General features: G+C 38.3%; 1 protein-coding gene across 1 annotated transcript; it reads right to left on the bottom strand.

Annotated features, from left to right (window-relative positions):
• Window positions 1–735: 735 nt before the first annotated feature.
• Window positions 736–4,216, bottom strand: LOC121323682 (frizzled-7-A). The gene has a single exon (XM_041264872.1). The coding sequence runs from the start codon at window positions 3,324–3,326 to the stop codon at window positions 1,644–1,646; it is 1,683 nt and encodes a 560-aa protein (XP_041120806.1). The 5' UTR covers window positions 3,327–4,216; the 3' UTR covers window positions 736–1,643.
• Window positions 4,217–22,872: the final 18,656 nt, after the last annotated feature.

Here is a 22,872-nt window from a genome sequence, read left to right as displayed (position 1 = left end):
GTTGCTTAATAAATAAAATACATAAATAAAAAGCAGGTTATTAATAACAAAGTTATTTGCCAGTGTCACTCCACCTGAAAGTGCATGACCTGTGGTTGAATTGTTAAAAATAAAATAAAAACAAAAGGTAAAACTTCACCTTAAATAAGGTGTATGTAACCAATCTTAATACAGATTTTCCTTTAATAAACATTAACTATAAAATAAGCCAACCACTGTTTTTAAATATTCCAGAGGTACTATGAATGGCAAGACATTTTACCTGTGTTGAAACTTTCGTAAAATTTCAAATAAGAACCTAATAATCCTGTTGTGTATATGAACACATATTAACTCAAAACAGGAAAAAAAAAAAGACATTCGAGAGAAAAAAAATCTAATAATTTTATTCAGTGAAACTGTACAAGTACAATAAAAATGAGGTCTCTTACTGTAGTAAAAAAAAAAGCAAAAAAATCAAGTAAAAACCAGCAAAATTACTTCATAAATACATATATTCTTTTAGAAAAAAGTGAAGCAATATTTACACTGTAGTTGCTTGCATATTTTTACAGCTATACACATGTATAAAAAACTGGTACCACGAAAAAAATGAACATTAAAATGCCCATCAGTTTGTGCTATAGGATAATAGAGGATTGTCTTTCTTGCTAAAGTTTCCAATATATATATATATATATATATAATATTATATATATATATATATATATATATTATATAAACAAGTTGAATTTAAATTAACCAACGTTCTAAGCTCTCACAAGTTAATGGCAAGAAGATGATCTTTTTGGATATAGAAACACTTTATTAAATGAACTGTATTAATCTGTGAGGAAACAAGTATAGCGGGGGTTATAGAAACATCATATAAAAATGATAAGAATCTTAACATTAATTGTGATCTATCACTGCATAAAAGATACAGGATCAACAAATCAGCACTTGGAATCAAAGTGTTGTAGTGTACAGACTCCCATAAACAAATGTGGGACACTAATTAATACCACCTACTTTGTTCTAGACCCTCACCCCTCTGCTTGAGAGAAAGGTGGAAAAAAGAAAAATCTAACAAAAATGTGCAGCTCTGGAAACAGCTGAATTCCTAGAAGAATCATGGAAATTCTTACTGTTCAGTTAAGGTTAAGCACACTTTGCCATAAAGCCACCCCCTCCCACCCCCTATATTATGCAGTGACTGGATGTCTACACCAATTTGCTCTAAATTGGCAACAGATACAGGCATTACATTTCTTGGCACAGTAAGAGCAGAATGCCAGAGTTTCACATTAAAACAAAAAATAGGCCTATATAGGGTTCCTCAAATTTGGAACGTAAGTCACTTCAATACTTTATTTTTTTTTTTTTTTTTTTGCAGTCTTAGAACATTTGTTCCCCAAAACACCACATTTCGACCACTGCTGATCAAATACTGATTGGCTGACAACAGTCCACAAAATTGCAATGCCATACTGTGGTTAAACAGTTTAAAACTTGTTACATAACTTGGGATGGTAAGGCCATGATTACTACTATGGTGGTAGTTTTCTGATACAAAAACCTAGGCTTGGCCTTGGTGAGCTGGGCACGTCTCAGTTAGCAGTAGCTGCAGTACTGTTCTGGTTTGCCAACCCAGATTGCAGAGTTCATACAGTGGTCTCGCCTTGGTTGCTGTTGCTGAGTCTGCTGTAAAACCTGCGCCAGGACTGCAAGGTTTTCCCAGACCATATCCAGAACCCGGAAGTGATCCCCACAATCATGGTCATCAAGTACTTGATCATGAAAACTGTGAAGTCTGGAGTCATGGGGGCGAAGTCGTTGCCAGGGCAGGGGACCGCGAAGCTTTTGCAGGTCTGCTTGTGCCAGGTCTTCTCCCACTGCTCCCGGAAAGCCTGCTCATAGAAGTAGCACGCAATGACGATGGTGGCCGGCACAGTGTAGAGGACGCTGAAGACTCCGATCCGAACCATCAGCTTCTCCAGCTTCTCCGTCTTGGTGCCGTCGTGCTTCATGATTGTCCTGATCCTGAAGAGGGAGACGAAGCCGGCGAGGAGGAAGGAGGTACCGATGAAGAGGTAGACAAACAGGGGCGCCAGGACAAAGCCGCGGAGGGAGTCCACGTTGTAGATGCCAACGTAGCACACCCCAGTCAGGAGGTCCCCGTCCACCTGTCCCATAGCCAAGATGGTGATGGTCTTGACGGCTGGCACTGCCCAGGCTGCCAGGTGGAAGTACTGGGAGTTGGCTTCAATGGCTTCATGGCCCCATTTCATTCCAGCTGAGAGGAACCAGGTAAGAGATAGGATGACCCACCAGATGGAGCTCGCCATGCCAAAAAAATAGAGGATCATGAACAGAATGGTGCAGCCTTCCTTCTTGGTCCCCTGTGCCACTGTTTTGTAGCCATCGTCCACAAACTTGTCAATGCAGACCACCTTCTCCTCCAAGAAGAAGCCAGCGGCATAGGCCACTGCCACCATGAAATAGCAGCCGGACAGGAAAATGATGGGCCTTTCCGGGTATCTGAAGCGCCTCATGTCAACCAGGTAGGTGAGCACAGTGAACAGTGTGGAGACGCAGCACAGGATGGACCAGATACCAACCCACAACCTGCCAAACTTCACTTCCTCTTCTTTGAAGTACATGAGCCCGTTCTGTTTAGTTGGTTCACAGGGGGCGCCACAGTCTTTCTCCCCCAAAAAGTGGTAGTTCAGGTATGTGGGGACTTTGAGCTGCCTTGGACACGAGAAAGGCTGACTTGGTCGGCCGCCTGTGTTGGGCGGCAGCGTGATCAGGTCCGGAATGTAGGGGGACGGGTAAGGAGTCGGGCTGCCGGTATCTGAGGTGTTCTGTCCGACACAGATCTCCCCGGCGCCGTGCACTGGGAAATTCTCGCATCTCAGTCTCTCCGGCCACTGAAATCCGAATTTGTTCATCAGCGCTTCGCAGCCCTGCCTGGCTCGCTCACAAAGAGACCTGCAAGGCGGGATGGCTTGTTCCAAAACAGTGCAGACCGGGGCATACATGGAACACAGGAAAAACTTGAGATCGGGAGAGCACTGGACCTTCACCAGGGGGTAGAACTGATGCACCTCCAGCCCGGCGTCCTCTTGGTTCGTGTGACCCAGCAAATTGGGCATGATGGTCTGATTGTAAGCAATGTCCGTGCACAGCGGAATTGAGATCGGCTGGCAAAACCCGTGCTCTGGAATTGAAATGCCCTTCTCTCCGTGATACTGTCCAGTCGTCTTCTGCGGGCTGAACAAGGCACACAGAGCCAACACACAAACAGTCCAGGAAAAGCAATTTTCTTTCTTAAACATCAACATATTTAGGTCAGGGGTGTTTTTTTCAAACCGTAAAAACACAAAAAAATGTTCCGCTCTATCTCTAAAGAAAAAAAAAACGCCCAAAACGCATTCAATTAAATGTAGCTCCTGAAAGAAATTAAAAGTCAACACGGTTGTTTTAATGTTCTTGGAAGAAAGTGTGTTTGAAATAACCCTTTATTGCATTCCCAGAGTCTTCATTATCTGGGTTTCAGCTGCTCTTGTCGGCTTGCGGGTTTTTTTTTTTTTTTTTTTAATATATTTTTATGTTCTTCTTTGAAAGAAAGTTCCTATAGATTTATGTTTAAGTATTAAGAGAAACAAACACTAGTTAAAAGTAAACGGTCGTTTTTTTTTTCAAACTTTCTATCCCCGAGTACGTTGCGTTGTTAAAAAAGGTCACTTAACTAGCACTGTTCCGTCTGCGTTCTCTCGGATCCACAATTTTTCTGAATAAATGGTGGCAGAGCTACTTCCAGGTAATTTGTAGATACGCAGGACGATGTCATCCGCGTTTCTGAGTTGAAGATTACAATAATTGTTTTTCTGCAAGTTAAGCATAAACTGTTATATCCCCTCGCTCTGTTCGGTCTGCTTCTTCTGTTCAACTCAAGTCCTTTCAAAAGAAAATTTCCAGCAGAAGTAGCAGGCAAGCACATTAAGTTATTTGATTAATGCCTCAGATTGCACTGCATGTTCTCGTAGTGGAATTTCATTTCCAACATGATTTCTCCGGAGTTGCAATCCTGCAGTTAACTGTAACGCCTCTTTTTGATCAGCACTTCTGCATAACACACTCACAGCACAACACAGACTTCTAAACTGTAACGCCGACTGACAAACACACAATAATGTTACATCGGTTTCCAGGTACCCCTCATTCACAAGCAAGAAACCTCCCCGCGGGGAGCCTGGAAACCAACATACCAACCAATCACTAAGTTTGTTTTCCTTAACAAGCCACAGATGATTGGATACCGGAGTAAGACGAAGAGGGTGGGGTCAATGGATCTTTTTTGAAACTTTTTTTTTTTTTTTTGTATTCCTGACTTTTTTGACTTTCACAAACGCGATCTGATAATTAAACGGACTGCTGGGAGAAAGCGGTTGAAATGCGCATTTGTGGTAATGTACAGGTGATTATCTTGCCTCAGCAAAACGTATACCTTTTCCTTCTCAATTGACCTATTTTACAATTTTCGTACTTACGTATCCCATACATAATTGTACAATTAATGTATTAAACACTTAATATAATTTAATTCTGTGCCAAACATTTCTTATGGTATTGTATATATACTTTTGGTTGTGGATGTATATATGCAACCTTTCCTTTTCTGAGTACAACGTGCACACTTTATAATAAAAATGCCGGATAATTGCAATACATGGGCAATAACACGTAAAGCTGTAGTGTACAATACAGTGGTACCACTGTACTGTATGGCATCATTATTAGATAGCTTTACACGTTTCAGTGTCCAATGAGCTAACGGCACTCATGAATCTTAGAACGATAGACTATTTCAGTTCGTCATAATAATAATAATAATAATAATAATAATAATAACACCTGTTCAATAATTGTTTAAAGTAATATACCAAGGGTTTTTTTTTTTTTTTTTTTTTTTTTTAATTCAATTTTGAAGACAAAGCTAGTTACATTATACTGGTGAGAAAGACATGCCAAAAAATAACAATTTTCGTGTTAATGACACGTGTTTCCATTGTATTATCAAAATATGTTAGGATCGTGGGACGTTAAATATTGTTTAAAGGAACATAAAAGGGAGGAATTTGTATTGTATGATCTTTAGATAGTTAAGTAACCATTAGCAAAAAAACCAAGCATATCAAGTCTATTTGTTTAGTTTTTCTTGAGTTATATTTACTCATGGATAAAGTGAAAACACAACAAATATGGTATTGGTTTACAGAATGGTGTTATAATAAACATTAAGTTATTCAATTCCTGTTTTTTTTTTTTTTTTTTTTTTTTATTATTTTAACTGTATGCCATAAACGATTATTTACAAATTCCAAACTTTAAACGAAATCAGACTTGAATCCAAACTTCCCCTCCAATTAACAAAGAGCGTGTTATCATAACGATACAGTGTTGTGGCCTTTTATTCACAAAAAATATTCCACTTATCTCTCACGCTTAAATTAGGGGCAATTAGGCGATCACCTCGCAATTTAACTTTTTTTTGTGGTGGGGGTGTACGTGGGCACACGTCCCTTGTACCGGAGCAAGTCCCACAAAGACCTTAAGGGAGGTTAAAAATAAAAGAGATTTATGGAGTGCAAAACTGACACCAGCATCACCAAACACAATTTCAATCTAGCAGTGTGCAACAGATCCATAAAATGCATTACAGAGCAGGCTAATAAAACAATTGCGTCTGACTTTCGTGAAAAAAAAAAAAAAAGATGAATGTTTATTACAAATTAGCCGCGTGGCACGTGGTACTTCAAATGAATCGGAAGGTTAACTAACTTGATAGACGAGTTACAGTCACAGCCAATCAGCTGTTTCCTGTATGAAGTCTCACAATCACTGATAAAGTGCTACGTAGACTTTTTATTATTATTATTATTATTATTATTATTATTATTATTAATAATAATAATAATAATAATAATAATAATAAAATTAGACTTAAAATAATAGCAAATCTTTACGGCAAGTTTGTACTATTTTGTAAACTGCATTTATCATGCGTTTTTAAAATGTACTTGTAGTAGCTCACCATTCTCGCCTATGCTGTATTATTACTACACTTTGTGTATGTGTGTGTGTGTGTGTGTGTGTGTGTGTGTGTGTGTGTGTGTTTATATAATGGTAAGCAGGTCTTACATTACTCCTCAGTTTAAGAAAATTGGAAATTATACAGCTTTTACAATACTGTGGGTACCAGGTTTTGTTCCAATAGTTTGTACGCTTTCCCTCCTAAATAGTTCAAAACTAGAACAAAACTGAAGGTATTAATTATAAAAATTTGAAAATGAACAGCTGTACTTGTTTAAAAGTGTGTCCATGGACTAGGTGGTGCAGTGAGTTGACTGCATAAGCATTTCACCACTTTGATTCAGTTTTACATTACATACAAGTGGAATGAGCTGACTGGTCTGAACTTAGCCCTATTTTGAACAGTATAGTCCAAGTCACAGTAAAAGAACTATGCACAAGTTTGGCACTATTGACTTTTCTGCATTCAAGGTGCAAGATTGAATACCCCCCCCCCCCCAGAATAGTGCAAACATTGAATATTAAATATTAAATTAGAATATTAAATTATACCCAAATATATGTTGCCATACTCATAAAACATGTGAGAGTAGCTTAAAAAATACATGACAATGTTCATTAAGACCTCCTTGTTTTCTTGCTTGTTCTGTAACATCCATAGTATCTTGTTTGTTTTTCAAAAACGGTGCATACTTATCATAGTGTTGAATGCTTTGTGGATATGGGCCTGTGTCTCTACAGTAAGATTAAAGGTCCTTTAATTTTGCCTTGAAATCTGATCACAATCCCACGATTGATTGCCAGGCACTAACATGGCTGCATTTCTGTATTAAAAGAGCTTTAACCATTTAACACATGCAAATGTTTTACACCAGGAATTTAAACTTTTTTAATAATTTTTTTTTTTTAACCAAAATGTTCCAACAATAACTGTAGGTTTGGTGTTTTATTTCAGGACTCCAGACTGGATTAGTTTTGATGGCGATAGTGGGTTAGAGGAGAAACAGCACTAGTGTATTCCTCCTGCATAGTAATCAGAGGATGTTGTTTTGAATCAGCTCAGGGTCATGGGTTCAACTGCTTTTAACAATAATTGTACTGTATGCGCTCATCCGCCTGAGTGAGACTTTCCCTGCTGCCTTCTATGATAGAAATGTTTTTTTTTTTCAGCGCTAGACCTCTCGTGCGTTTCATATTGCATGGTGTTGCCTGTCTAAAATCTAAAAGTTATCTTAAAATCAGCCAGAAAAAAAAAGGTAGTAGAGAAAATGAACAACCCTAAATAGTTCTAGTTTCCCGAAGCATTCATTTTGTTCTCGTTTAGACTCGCCTTGAATAAAGATTTTGGTGTAATGGTGTAGGAAATATATATTTTTAATGTATAACAAGTCAGTGTTTATGAATTCGACTCCCCCCTCCTGTCAAAGCTGCTTCATACCCTCAAAATAGTTTCTGTATGTTTAGGAAAATGATAAATTTGATAGGCTTTTCATATAATCAATGCAGAATCAATGTAAATACATAACCCCTGCTGTAAGTAGCAACAGATACTTGTCTGTTTGGTTCACAGATCGTGGCAAATAAAAGGGGGTGAAAATTCTTTGCCACTATAGCTAAAACTGCATTTGGGGGAATTTAAATCAACTGTACCAGGTATACATTCTGTTACAGTAGAGTGCACATAACACTAAAGTATGAAGAATGTAGTAGGCACCCAGGGATTATATTATTTTTTAAAGCTGAACTTGACTGTGTGAAACTGTGTCTTTAAGTAATCATTTACGTAGGATTCTCAGCAACAGCTTGTTTACACTGGGGACCTGCTTTTGTTGTACAGCAAGATGGGAGGGACTGAGGCTCTCAGATCTTACTATTTAGCTGTTGTAACCACTAGACCGAACTTCCATCCCAAATAATTGTAAAAGCAGGAATTTCCCTTTACCGTGGCCAGCTCATAATTTAGCCATGCGTTACTGGACATTTCAAGCACTGGGAAGTCATCACAGCTACGCTCAGATGGTCACTAAGACACTGAGGCAGGCTTCTGGAATCACCCGTTCAAAGTGGTGAGTGAGGAAGAAATGTGTAGTCTCTATGAAGAAGGCAACATACAATGTTATATCAGTATTAAAATCAGGCACTATTTAACCATTTAAATAGACCTCATTGTCTCTGAAACTATATTGTTAACATTTCCGTTACATTTATAGGCACAACCGATAACCTCTGCCAAAATAATGCTGCTGTTTTATTACACACAACAACCCATCTGCAGATTTGGTTAGAAGATGTCCTTTGTAGCCTGCCACTTGTACAAGTAGCAGGAGAATTCCTTTGGCTCAAAGATTGTAACAAGCAGGTTCCAAGCATGATGTTTGTGTGCTTACATTTGAACTACCCACAAGGATGTAAACAAACTAGGGTATCAACAAGGTGTGCTTTCTGGTAAAGCAGAGGGTTTTGGTATAAAAGTTTTACAATTAAACATGATTGTCAGCGAGACGCTGCAGTTTTACTATGAGATTTTGAAGGCCGAATGCCACCCCTAACGCTGTACGTAATTCTGAACACTCCTCAGTGGTCGTACATTTTTTATATATTTATACTGCCAGATAACACACACCTGACCTATTCAGTTTCAGCGCACCAAATAAACCCTTTCATGATTGAATTAAACTCTGATGATCAAGTAATTATATTTCAATTTAAAAAATAAATTTTATTTGTGTGTGTGTGTGTGTGTTAAAAAAAAAAAAAAAAAAACTGTATGTGATCTGCAATGCAGTGTGATCACTATCTGTTAAGGAAAAAATTTGTAAAGTGATGTTTTTTTTTTTCAGTTGACATTTAATTACAGAGATTTCGCAGTAGCTTGTGCTTTGATTCCTCTTGAGAATAATTAACAAGGCTGAGATACGTCCCTGGTAACCAAAGCTCATGACCTGAATCTCATACTAATACACTTAGATGGGTTCTGGCTTCTATTTTATTTAGTGCTCTCCAATTTCTAACCCAGTCTAACAGAGGCCAGGAGCAGAAGCGGTGGTTACTCACCAAAGTTTCCGATGAGTCGGTACCCCCCCCCACCCCTCCAAAACCCCCCCCCCAATATAAACAATACTCCTTATTCACAAAAGTGTATATTTTTTTAAAGGGTGTTTGTGAAGGTTCTTTATGGCCAGATAGAATTTTATCACAGTATATTTGCACAGTAATTTTCCCATGCTTTTCTCATGATTTTACTATGCATTAACCTCAGTATACCATGGTTTGCCTATGCTTTCCCATCTCTCTGTATTTTATAATGCATACCTATGTTTTACCATGCTTCCACTATGCTTTAATACACTTTGCTAAGCTTTTACTGTGGGAACATTTTATAAAGGGCGAAGGTTCTCAAACTTTTTAAAAATCAATTTTGAATCGAGACAGCTCCCCCCACCCACCAAAAACCATGAAAAAGGCAAATCGCACACACGAAAGAAAAACCGCACTGCAGTGACAGTAAATATTTAATTCATGTGTATCACCAGGCCTGTCTCATGGCACAGCAATGAAAGAACTGTTTCTGTGCATTAAATATATGTGTTCTTTGTGTTCTTTCTGTTTTCGAAAATTTTGTTTAGTTTTTTTTTGTACAAAAGAGTAATTCCCAGATTTCTTTTTGGCGGGGTGGTGGGGTCGGGGCCCTGGTCAACCACGGCCGACCCCCCAAGTTTGAGAAGCACTGCTCTATGGTAATACAATTTTTTTTTATAAACATTAGAATAAACAGCCAATTAATACTTCATAAATAAGTATTTTATTTTACCAAAATACCTTTTTTTTTCTTGATGCAAAGACCTGGCAAATCTGGTCTTCATTGCCTTTCATGTAATAATGCATTTGTCCATATTGTTTCACATACTGGTATGTCATACACCCAGAGAAATATAGTGTCAATGTGTGAAATGTCTAGTGAATCGACTTGGGGTACTGTAATGTCTGTAACTGTTTTATTTGAAACAGCTGGGTGTTTAACTTTACTGTGGAGAGCAACATGTGTATTTGCTTTGAGGTCAAAAGAGGAAACGAATAACTACTATGTAACATGAAAAGCATGAACTATTAACTACAAAGTGTTTGACTCCCAAATCACCAGATACATACACCCCACATAGAGTTATGTTAAAAAAAGCACATCAGAAATCAAATTACTGGTTCATTTGTTTATGTTCTGACTCGCTTGGTTTCTTCTTAAAGGAATGCAGTAATTATTTGCCCCCTCCTCTGGGTCCAGAGGGTAAACAAGGTTCATAAAACTTGGTACTTGGATAGGGCACTCTAGATTTTTTGCTCAGTTCATTCGGACAGAGATTATATTTCTTCCAGTTGTTACGTTGGCCAGGATGGTTAAAAATGAATTCCCACTTTAAGTTATAATGCTTCTTTTTACCACATACTCTACTGGGGTTCGGCAAAACATTTTCAACACCTGCCATAACAGCGTCCATCCCCTGTGAAGGCAGCCAAAGATGACGCACTGATTCAGTGTGACCATGTGACTGCAGTGTTTACATAAGCTAGTTCTACAAAATGACAGTCTTTTCTTATTTCCTGCCCCATCACTGCAGTGCACTCCGTAGCAAGTGGAGGAGAAGCAGTATATCTCCCAGACGTGTCTGTGTCCCATTGGGGTTTATGTTAATGTACCACCATTTTATTTAGTTAAACAGAATATATAACACTGTGCCAGTCAAGATTCCATGGAATACAGTTTACCAGGGAGACCATTTAAACTGTATAAGGTTTTCCCTCACATGTGGGGATCATACAGGAGCCCATTAGATTTCACTTTCACAGTGCATACTTTTCAAAAGAAAACTCATCAAATAGCCTGACAAGCAGACTGTGTAAAAAAAATTAAAAATAAAAACTGACACAGAGAGGAAGCTGACTTAAAACTGAAATGAAGAATGTGGTCCCTTTGGTCTAAGCTCTCGTCTACATAATAACTGTACATAACCACTGCATATAAAAACACAAAATGTGAACACAAGAAAACTTCCACAGAGAGAGCCTCACTCTGTACACTTTATCCCAGTAAGATTCAGCTGGCTGAGTACAGTTCCTGCAAAGGGATATTGTGAATTCTAGCGTCAGGTTTACTCAGCTGGTCTGCAGATTCTCCCTCCCAATATCCAAAACTACAATTGTGAAACTAAATAATAGAGTATTATCAAATACCTTACCACATGAACTGTTCTCTTCAGAAGTGAAATTAGGCATGCAACCATTATATTTAATCAGTGTACCACCAAGAAACGGTACCTTGATAAACAAAAGGCTCTACTTCAGTGTCAGTACTTCAATCCACTTCCATTCCGATCAGTCGAATAGCATAATGCTTATTTAGCATTTGATTTGTAACTGGGGGTTACTACAGTTAAGCAACTTTCTATATTTATAGTATCTTTCTATATATATATATATATATACAGTGCCTTGCAAAAGTATTCAGACCCCTGACCAATTCTGTCATATTACTGAATTACAAATGGTACATTGAAATTTCGTTCTGTTCGATATTTTATTTTAAAACACTGAAACTCAAAATCAATTATTGTAAGGTGACATTGGTAGGGATGGTGTGTCCTGCAAATGTCATTTTCCTGTCGTCGGAAAGAAAGCAGACATTTAAAAAAACAAAACACCATGGCGATCATCTGTTTAATCAGTCTTCTTTTTAATAGACGACAGTGCCAATGTTTTATATGGTATTTATCGATTCTCTGATAGCGTTGATGAGGATTTACTTAATACGTCATATTAATTTGGGCCCTGGTTCCTTTAAGCTGATTTCCCCTGGGGGAGGGGATAATGAGTTCTCCTCTACCGTCACTGCAAAGCAATGATCAACTAGTCGGGCAGAACCAGGCAAAGAGAGACATTTCCTAATTAACCCACAGCCACAGTGCAGTAATCCAGTATTAAGGACCCAGCAAATGCCTCTGAATGGTCTAGTGGTTGTATGAAGCATATTCCCTGCAGTTCATGCCAGGTATTAGATAGGCGATATGTCTGTTGAAAGAATGCTGGCTGTTGATTGTATCAAAAATAATTAGTGTGAACTTTGGCTGGAAGTGATCATGACTTTCATCTACACTTGAGAGTGTCCTTTTTGCATTGTGTTGATCATCTGAGATCATGTCTGTTAGGTTTGTACATTAAATCAATTGAAAGAATTTAGCCTCCTTTGTAAAACTTTCTAATATTTAACTAAGCTTTTGCTGCAGTTCGTTGTGCACACCATGTAAAAAGGCTGCAGATCAATTTACTAATATATTTTTTCACTGAAGAAAGGAAAGTGATGCACTGGTAAATCTGTTCTTATGCTTCAGTAATTTAAAAATATATTTTTCCTCATTTCAAACAGATGTTTTATAACCTTTATTCCTGCTTTTAGGTTCCAATCAGTCTAATCTTGCACCGATCATACAGTACTAATTTACAAAAAAAAAAAAAAAAAAAAAAAAAGTTTAAAGGTGAAAAACCAAAAAGTCAGAATTTCCATTTATTTATGTTTGGAGTAAAACTATCTCTCTTCAATCTTAAATGCTTTATGGCAGCCCCTAGGTAGCAATTTGCATAGCTGGTTAAAAGAATGGATACATAGATCAAGCCAGGGCAGTATTCTGGTCCTGAAGGAAGTATTTACAAGCCTGACCGGTGGGGGGCTAGTCCCAGTCTCCCTGAGCTAAATTGCTGTACTGTAGGTAATAATGGGGAACAGCAGAGAATATGTAACTTGGAGCAACCAGGGGAATTACAAATGCTAAACGGAAATAAAAGTATGAATTATTGCATAAAGGATAAATGTCAAGGGAAAGCGGGTCCATTCCAATCTAGAATTTTCTGCGCAGTAGCTGCCAAAACAAGCACAGCAGCGTGGCACAGCAATGACGGAGCAGGGCTTTGCCATCTTGCACATGCCCACAGGCGCATGATGTACACAGAAAAGGCTCTGCTGTTGTTGTATCTTTGAGTTTCATGACTGTTTATTTTAACCTGACAGAGACTGGTCCAGCTGATATGTTTTAGGCATGTGTAAAGCCGCTCACTGCACACCTGGGAATTCCCCCGCATCCCAACAGGCTGAGACTTCCCAGATATGAATTGGAGTATTCAAATTAAACTTCTAGGATCTTGGGAGTAGGCCATTTCTCATGTCTGCAGGGAAACCTCAGTGAAAGAGCGCGAGGAGCCGAGGAGCAGTGAGCTTTCACAGCAGGGTACTCGCTTATATTAGCTTTTTACACCCATGTTCCAAACTGGGGAAGACAATACATAACTAGGAAATTTTTTTTTTTTTTTTTTACCAACTGGTACTCCATTAACCATTTCAGTAGCTTCTGTCTGAGGAAAGACTTCCGTGGTGGGAAATGCTTTTACTGGTTTCATTCACAATGGGTTAAAATTCAATTCTGAAGTAACTGTAGGGGATATTCTTCTTGTGTTGTTTTTTTTTAAATTTCTGTACAGAAATTTCGGTTTGTAAAACATGGCCATCTCCGATGCTCCTGCTTTTAAAAATCTGTGTTTTCCTTTTATTTCTATTTCTCTCTGTCTATATTCAGTGCATTGCTATGTATAAGTAAGATGCCTCATTCCAGTATCCTGCAGCTATACATCAAACTGAAGTGCATCTGATCACCCTGTAATTAACTATGTTTTTGCGGCTGTGCTACAATGCAAACATGTATAGACTGCCATCAACCTAAACAGAAACATGAGCCAAAAACATTTTATTAGAACAGTTGAACAAACCATGGGATCAGAGCAATTGTACAAATGGATGGTGCAAAAGATTAGGGATACTGCGCACGAGGTTTGTGGCCTTTGGAAAGAATGGAACCACTGTCTGAGGGAATGGTAGAATTAGAGATTGGATTACAACTATTATAATGTCAGCTGAAAGAATATTCTTTAGACATATTAAAATGTTGGGAACTGTTTGAAATGTTGATAATGTGCAGTGGAACTGCAGTAAAATATCACAATTACAGCAGTTTATGGTATTGTTATTGTAACTGTACTGCTTTACATACCAGCGTTATATCCAAGACAGCTACATAACTAAACAATGCAGCTACATAACAAAACCGTTTTTTCACTGCATTTGTACCATACTTTAGCTGGACATCTTTCGGTTTCCCAGCTGACATGCAGCAGCAAATATTTTAAAAGTAAAATTTTGGAGAATCCACCAAAAAAAAAAAAAAAAAAAAATAAATATATATATATATATATATATATATATATATATATAGTTATATATATATATAATTATAATAATTATGTGTAATTTTATTAGACTGCAACGCACTATGACAAACACCACATTGTAACATTGGTAAAGGAGCTGGTATAACTTATATATAATTAGGACGTATTATTAGGTCCATGAAACAGCAGGGTTATACATTTTAGGATGGTGGTATTAAAGTACACCACTGTTTGAAATATCAAAAAGTATATAACTATATATAATAAATGAAACATTTGGCCTGGCACCTCACTTAAAGAGTAACTAGCTGGGTTTCTGAAAAATATAGCATTACAAGTCCCCATGTGTTGTTTAAATAACGTACCTGTAATTGTTTCCTTGTTATCATCCTGACAACTTTTTACACTTATGTTTTTAAAGTTTTTTCAAAATGTCAGCTCTAGTGCACTGATAGTGTAAGGAATATTGCCCACATTGTCAAACAAGTAAAACAGCAATAATGATCCACAATGTGGTACGGAACAGAAAAGCAGAGCTCTTGTTGTTATGTTTTTTTTTTTTTAATCGCTCTTCCTGCAGTGATTTAGAGGACAGATCTCAAACCCCAGTGCACTAGAGCGGACATTTTGAAAAGAACTTTGAAACAGATTTTAAAGTTATAAGTGTGAAAAGCTCTCAGGATTTAAACAATGAAAAGAAAAAATACAGGTACTTTATTTAAACAGTTGTAGCAACACCTGGGGACAATATAACGTTATATTTTTCAGAACCCCACTACTTTTGCTTTAAGTCTGTGTTCCTCCATTCATCTGTGGAAATACTACGGAATTGTTGCCTGAGGATAATAATCCAACAGCTTAAGTGAAATACACTCAGTGGTTGGTACTGAATATGTCCTATCTTCACTCAGTAATATATATATAATTATATATATATATATATATATATATATATATATATATATATATATATATATATATATATATATATATAACATATGATAACTGGTGCTTGGTATGTATGCAGTCAAATAAAGAGAGTCAGTGTTGGGTGTGCTGAAGGAAAGTACAGAACCATCAAAAGGGGGATTGCTGTGAAAGGGTGAAGGAATATAGCTGTTGGATTTCTGTCATCTGCAAAATAACTAACAGTACGCTCTTGGACTCCAGAGTCCAGCATCCCAAATTAAATTCCAAAATCTAAAGTATAGGCAAAGAAAGAATGATTTATAGTACAAAAATATGCAGTATGTGTGGTGACAGTATCTTAATGTTGACAGCATGTGGAATTGTGTGTGTGTTTATATTTTTTCCCCCTGTTTCTGAATATGACAGGGGATTTAAAAATACCTGAGTACATTTGTTCTATGTAAATATGGGAACGAATTTGATACAGGCATCCAAATGTGTGAATTCAATCCACTCAAAAAAAAATCACTGATAAGTTAGTTCAAGTTAAAAGGTAACATTTGGAAGATTTTTGAGTGGATATGTGCTGTGGAATATTATTGGTTTATAAAGATTAATTAACCTGTGAGTGGGGTTGCATTATTTCACAAACCAACATGTTTTTTTTTTCTTAATGAATGATGGCATTCTTCATAATCCACTCTGTAGATAATTTTATTAGTACCACTAAGTTTTTTGCTAAATAGTTGAAACTGACTGATATAATCAAAAAAAAAAAAAAAAAAACAGGGTTTGGGTAAAAAAATAAATAAAACTAATCAGATAAAATAAACTAAATCAAAACAAAGCTTTCTAGTCTGTAAACAGAAAGGGCGTTAATGGCCAGTGCAAGATTCATCTTGTTTTACAGATGAAATCACTCAGTTTAAAAACAATGCGTTATATAAAGGCTCTTGCTTGTTCTGAGATACAGGAATGATGATGAAGCGTTATAGTTCTCTTCAAGGCATATTTGTTTCTAACAAAGGAAAAAAATAAGCCTCCAAGTTTTCCCTAGAGTCAGTCGATTCTCATGAAAAAGCCTGCTTCATATCAGAGCACAATAGATGTGATAGGGAATAACCTGTGGTCTTACGCAGTCCAGACCCTTCTGGCAAGGGGAGTTTGTAAGTCTGGGAGGCTTGTAGCTCTCCTGACACAAAATCAATCGATCGACAGAAACAAATACATAGTGCCTTTGCTATCCTGCTGCATATCTCAGGCAAATGCTGTTTTGGTATCGGTCTAAAGTGTTTACGTAGTACATGGGAAAGCGAATGAGGTCAGATCTAACATAGTATCCCTAACGGTATTCATCATTGTTAGGCAATTTCATCTGCTAGATCAATAGGCTTTGAAGTTCTCCTTGGGCTTAAGCGTCTTACACTTCTTCTATAAACTGGATATCAGTCTGAAGTCAGTGAATGATGCACTGAAATGTAAGATAAACCAGGATACCTTCTACAACACACACTAATGTAATCCCTTTCCAACAATGCTGTACAATTTCACGCTGCAATCTTATTATCTCATATTGTATTTGCTATAAATGATGGGAACTTCTCATTTACAATGTATGGATGAAAAGGCATTACATGTCAATGCATTGAATTACTTCAGTCGTAACTTTTTGGTATGCAAGTTTTCTGGCCATTGACATGTATACATAATGCTAAGTTAGGGATGTATTGATCAATTTATTAAATTAATTATAGTCTGTATTATATTATTTATTTATTTTTCAGTTGCCTTCATCCAAGTCGACTTACAGAGACTAGGGTGTGTGAATTATGCATCAGCTGCACTTACAACAACGTCTCACCTGAAAGACGGAGCACAGTTAAGTGTCTTGCTCAGGGTCACACAATGAGTCAGTGGCTGAGCTGGGATTTGAACCGGGGACCCCCTGGTTATAAGCCCTTTTCTTTAACCACTGTATCACACAGCCACCTGTGATTATTTGCAATTATAATTGCAAGATACACTTGCTCTGTGATGTTTTATTCAATTTGCCTATTGAGACATCATTTTTTTCTGAGGGGGACCTGACTTTGGAACAGGAATGGGATCATATATTGGACAGGTGGTTGAACTGGAAGCTTTCACCCTGTTTTGGAGGGATCATACTTAAGCTAAAGAACTGGATGCAAAGGTGGCATCTACAGTCAATTGTCAGTGTGAGTCTGTGTTCTGGATACCTATCGACTTCTACTGCTACCTGGAAGAGACCATGAACACTACTTTCACATTGTCTTGAAGATCACAACATTTCTCTTGAGCTGAATCACTACCCGGAGCCCATGTCGGAAAAGGACAGCCGACCGAGTCACTACATGGAACCTCCAGGTCCTACCGGAGCTCCATGGAATGAGCTGCTGAAGTGATAAATGATCTCTGCATTATGTACTTTTATAAATCATAGTCCGGACGGAAATGAAGATGTTATAGCTATGAAGGGTCAAAAGTGATAGTAAGTTCATATCCAACACAAGCTGGCTTAGCTTTAACCTTTTAAACCTCATTTTAACCTAACTTTAGAGATTAACTAAGTAATACCTGTCATGCAACTGGGAAAGCTGGAGAATCAAGACTAGCAATGCTGGCAACATTGTTTTCATTCATTTATTTGTAAGACATTTCCCAAGATCTATGTAAGATCTAATTTGATCCTTGTGGGTTTGGCATTACTTTGCACTTTTACAGTGATGCCCGATGGGGCTTGTATTGATTTCCACAAGTAGCCGTTTGCCGGACCAGCTTAACTCCAGAGGAGAAGCATTGGGGAACTTGCTTGGCTAACTTTCTGAAAAATATCTGTGCCATCAAGCTAAATGTCAGCAGAGTTTCGCAAACTCGGAGGAAAGCTTGGATTGGCAGCAGGCTGTAGATAATCCTCAGCAGTGCCTACGGTAACCAATCTCGGGGGAGGCAGCCAGGCGTCGGGTAACTGTCTAGCCTTCAAGCAGCGCCACACAATAAAGACTGTGTAAGTCTGAGCGCCAGAATATGTCTGGAGGGTCAATTCTCAAGTTGGCCTTAATAGAACACAATAATAAAAATTTTTGATTTTGTTTGGATCCAGCCATCATCAGTTAGAACAGAGCAATGTGAAAAAAAACTAGTCCTGCCTGTTCTGTTGGCACCCCCCCACCCCAGTTATCTTTGACTTACAGCTGAGCACCAGGCTAGTGGGCAAGTCCTTGTACTGTTGTGCCACTGCTGCCATACCTTGCCACATGAAGCAAATTAATAATGTAAACCAACTCACACAGCGTGCCGGGGTGGCACTTAATTTGTTGTGACAATGTGAAATTGCGATCCTCATTGCTACAAAAAAACAAATGAAATGAAATCTCCAAATGACATGTCCTTCCCGCCGAGAGCCATTTAAGCCTGGATGTTATTAAAAATGAATGTGGCGTGGAAGGGTACAGTCAGACCCTAGAGAATGAAATGTGTCTTGATTTAATAAGCTCCCGAGTCTATGGGGGAAGATAAAAGGGAAAGAAAGGCATTTATATTCTGATACAGCACCCACTTTCTGTAGGCTCATGTTTTATTTATCAACGCTCTTTCCTCCTCACCTCCACAGCCCCCACTGCCTATCTCTTTTGCACAAGACCGGGATGAAATTGGATTCTGAGCTTCCTCCTTTCCGGTTTTAGTTGTGCTACTTAATTTTCCTGTTTATGTCTCAGCCCCTATGCACCCGGGCGTTGAAAAGCACACATGCAAAAACATCTTGTGGGGCTCCCAGCTCTGCAATGGCCGTGGCTGTCACTCAGCACTGTAGCATGCCAGCGTGTTGTTAAACTACCTCCTTCTCAACCGTGTCAGTGTCGGTTTGCATAGAGAGACGAGACTCCCTCTGAGAGTCGGCAGACCTTAACCAAAAGGTTTTGATGAGGCGAGGGGCTAATCTGAAATCCACATCATGTGGATCAGCAGTTGGGCATTCTGCTCCCAGGAGGCCGAGAGCGGGATTAAGACAAGACACATAGAGTGCTTGCTTTTGAGTGGATTATGATTGTTTGTGAATCATATTAGTTACACACATGCAGCATGTGAGGAGCACAATAATTGGTTAAAAGATAACAGTGCATTTATATTTTGGTCTGTATTCCCTGAAGGAAGTCAACAGCACTTTAGTCTAGGGCCTTCAATGCTTGTGTGTGGCAGGCTGGCCAGTGGATAGAGGCCCAGAAACAGTCTGCAGTTAAAAAAAAAAACTAATTTTATTATAAATAAACAAAAATACAGGTGCACAAGGGCAAAACAAAAAATCTTTAAACACAAATAAAACAAAAAACAAAATTCACAAAAATAAAGGTTTCCAGGCTGGGCAATGCCTTCACTGGATTCCAAACTTTCCAACTTTCCAACTTTCCAACTTTCCACAACAAACCACCAACCTGCTTCCTCAACTCCCTCCTCTTTAATGGGAAGCAGAGGCCTCCTTTTATGTCAGGTGGCTGGATGCTGATTGATCGTTAATTAAACTAATCATCTAATCAACCCCAGCCACCTGAACACAATGAACCCAGGCAGGTAGGGGAATTTAACCCCATCCCTGCCAATTTCTAAAGAGCAGAGCTGTGCTCTGCCACATTGTGCTTATGAGAAGACATTATGTCAAGCATTATAATGTGTGTTTAAGTAAGTCAGTAAAAAAGGATCTTTTATTGTGGAGGTATAGTATAGTGTGTACATGTCTTATATATTGCATATGTAAAAGAGGTGCTCTGCAGCAGTTGTTTGCAGTGCCTTATGGTTACTGAATCTTTGAAATCAAATTTCTTTACCATTGCCTATGCTTTGTTTGTTTACTCACTTTCACTTTGTGCTCGCAGGGCCAGAACAGGTACATCTCTGTAGTGCAAGCTCTAATATAAAGAGACCTAAGCAATGTTATCACTTACAGAAGATATTTTTACTCAGATTTCTTTTTTTTTATATTTAAATTGAGATTGGTGCGTACTGAAATTTAAAGCAAAGCAAAAAGCAACAACAAAAACTTTAGCACGACAAACAAAATGGAATAAGTGATAATGCTGCTGAAGCTGAGGATAGGTTAGAAAATGAATTTAAAATCCTTTGGTTTGTGCAAAAGAAGAGATAACTTAATAAGGTACATTCATTCCAGGTAATGCCCTGCTCACTGTGGCCAGCGGTGCTCACATCATTATGAGATGTGTATTCAGGTGTGAGCCATCAAGAACTGAAATTGAAGATCATCATGGTATTGTTGATGGCTTTGAAAGAAGTTTTAATGTTTAGCCCTTCTGTAACAATAGCCAAAAGGATACTGATTTCACTGGGGAGTTATTGTTCTGCATAATTAGTTATTGGCCAGCATAATTTCTCAAGATTTTGGCGCATTCATTTTTCTAGTACGCTGGTGTACAGATTCTCTCTTGCTTAAATGCAGTGTCTTCGCAAGCCTCCTAGTATTCAACATTTGGAGATGCAATCCCATCTGGAGGCATCCTGGATGTTGATAAATAGATAATTTGTATGACAGATGGTTTTATATTCTCTCTGGAAAAGTACCAGAAACAACAGCTTGGAAAAAAAACTTTATGAGCTGGAAGACTACCTTATTTGTACCTGATACAAAACAAACATATCCTGTAGGCATCGTTTATCATGACTCTTCCAAGATATTGCATGTTTAAAAACCTTAATCTGTCTAAACAGGAGCATATATGTTGGTTTAGAAGTTTGAAATATTCTGTTATTTGTTGTAAATTTTTCTCGTAGCTCAGATGGGTGGGGAAGATTCTGCACAGGGATGGTAAAAAGACTCCCATTGCAGAGCAGTTCAATCCTTTCCTGGTTTTACTGTGCATTTATTAAGACACACCTGAGCTTGTAACCTGTACACTGTGGCTAATCAAACATGAATAAAAACCTGGAATTGGTGAAATGGATATTTAGGAGTAGGAGTCTTATTTTCATTCCCTTCATAACCAGGGAAAGCTGGATATATCAAGCTCTTGATGTGTACATTTGTAGTTTTTTTTTAAAACAATTATTTGTATTATTTTTTTAATTTTTCAATTGCCCAATTATTATTCAACCTGGCACACTGCTGCAACCCCTGAACTAACTCGGGAGAGATGAAGATGAGCACTTGCACTCTACGAAACGAGTGCCATCAGCCGTCCACTTTTTTTCACTCTGCAAGCCTGGCGTGCAGCTATATTCAGAACTTAAAATGTCAGAGGATCAAGCATTTCTGAACTGTGTACAGGCTGGCCTGAGAGTGCCCAGCCAGCCACAGGGGTTGCTGGTGAGGGTAAGCCAAGGACCCTAGCTGACCTAATCCCTACCCCACCTGGACAGCACTTGGCCTATTGTACGCTGCCCCCTGGGAATTCCTGTCCACGGTTGGCAGTGGCATAGCTTGGATTCGAAACAGCGATGCATTCTGCACTCTGGGTGGAGTGCCTTTACCAGATGCGCCACTCGGGAGCCCCCTATATTTTTACTTTAAAATTATGTTGAACCCCATGAGCCAGGCTGCCAGATTTTACACGGTAAATTCAGAGATACCGACTCAGGAAGGTTCATTGAATCTTTGAAATCATTGAATCATAAATAGAAAACACAACATGAGCTAAACAGAATGATGTCACGATTCACAATATTTAATCTGTCAAAAGGAGCTACATTTTCATTTAGTAAGATATGCCAACAAGAGTGCATTACGTAGGCCATCCAGTGTTTTCTTCTTGTGGTAGTTAGATACAATGTCCTCCTTTATGACGGTTCTTATGAATGTGCTTGGATGCTCTCTTTAATGTGCGAGCTGTGTTCTGATCTTCCATTATCGTCCAGAGGTTTCCAATGAACAAGGATTGTCAGTTTGAAGTTTACCCCTCCCTTCTTATTACTAAGTCTACATAAGGTCAAAAAGAAGGTTTCTGACTAGTCTATGCTCACTCACTGATGTCCCTGCTGCCTCTGTTTGTGGAATATAATATTACATATATCAATTAAAAGAAATACATTCACATGTGACTAGGAGGTTTTTCCTGTTTGTTTTTCACTGACAGAATGTGTTATCATGGTGAGGAATTTGAACAGCTGAATTATTTCTAAAGGGTACAGTGTCAGCTACAGAGCTCTAGACACTGTTAATAGCTTTGCCTGCCATAATTTAGAATTTACCGTACTATTCTAGTATTTTCTGGGTTTAGGACTCCTTTCTATAAACCTTCATTGCTTTCAGAGACACACTAACAGGTGCTGAATTATTTAAACTTTGGGTGCCAGTTTTTGGGGTTTTTTTTGTGTGGTTCATCAAATGCAGCCTGGATTTCCCTTTACTTTTTGTTTTTAAACTTGGACTAGCCAATTGATTTTTTACCCCATTTTCTCCCCAATTTGAAATTCCAAATTTTAAGCCTGGCTCACAGCTGCAACCCCCTCGCTGACTTGGGAAAGACAAAGACGAACACACATGTCCTCTGAAACGTGTGTCATCAGTCGTCTGCTTCTTTTCACTCGGCAGGCTCGCCATGTAGCTGCCTCAGAGCTACAGCGTCAGACCTCGCAGCTCTGGGCCACTTGCAGGCA

Source organism: Polyodon spathula, chromosome 11 (assembly GCF_017654505.1).
Source record: "Polyodon spathula isolate WHYD16114869_AA chromosome 11, ASM1765450v1, whole genome shotgun sequence".
NCBI classification, from domain to species: domain Eukaryota; kingdom Metazoa; phylum Chordata; class Actinopteri; order Acipenseriformes; family Polyodontidae; genus Polyodon; species Polyodon spathula.
Note: the sequence above shows the minus strand (reverse complement) of the source record. Positions and strands in the feature narration are given on the sequence as shown.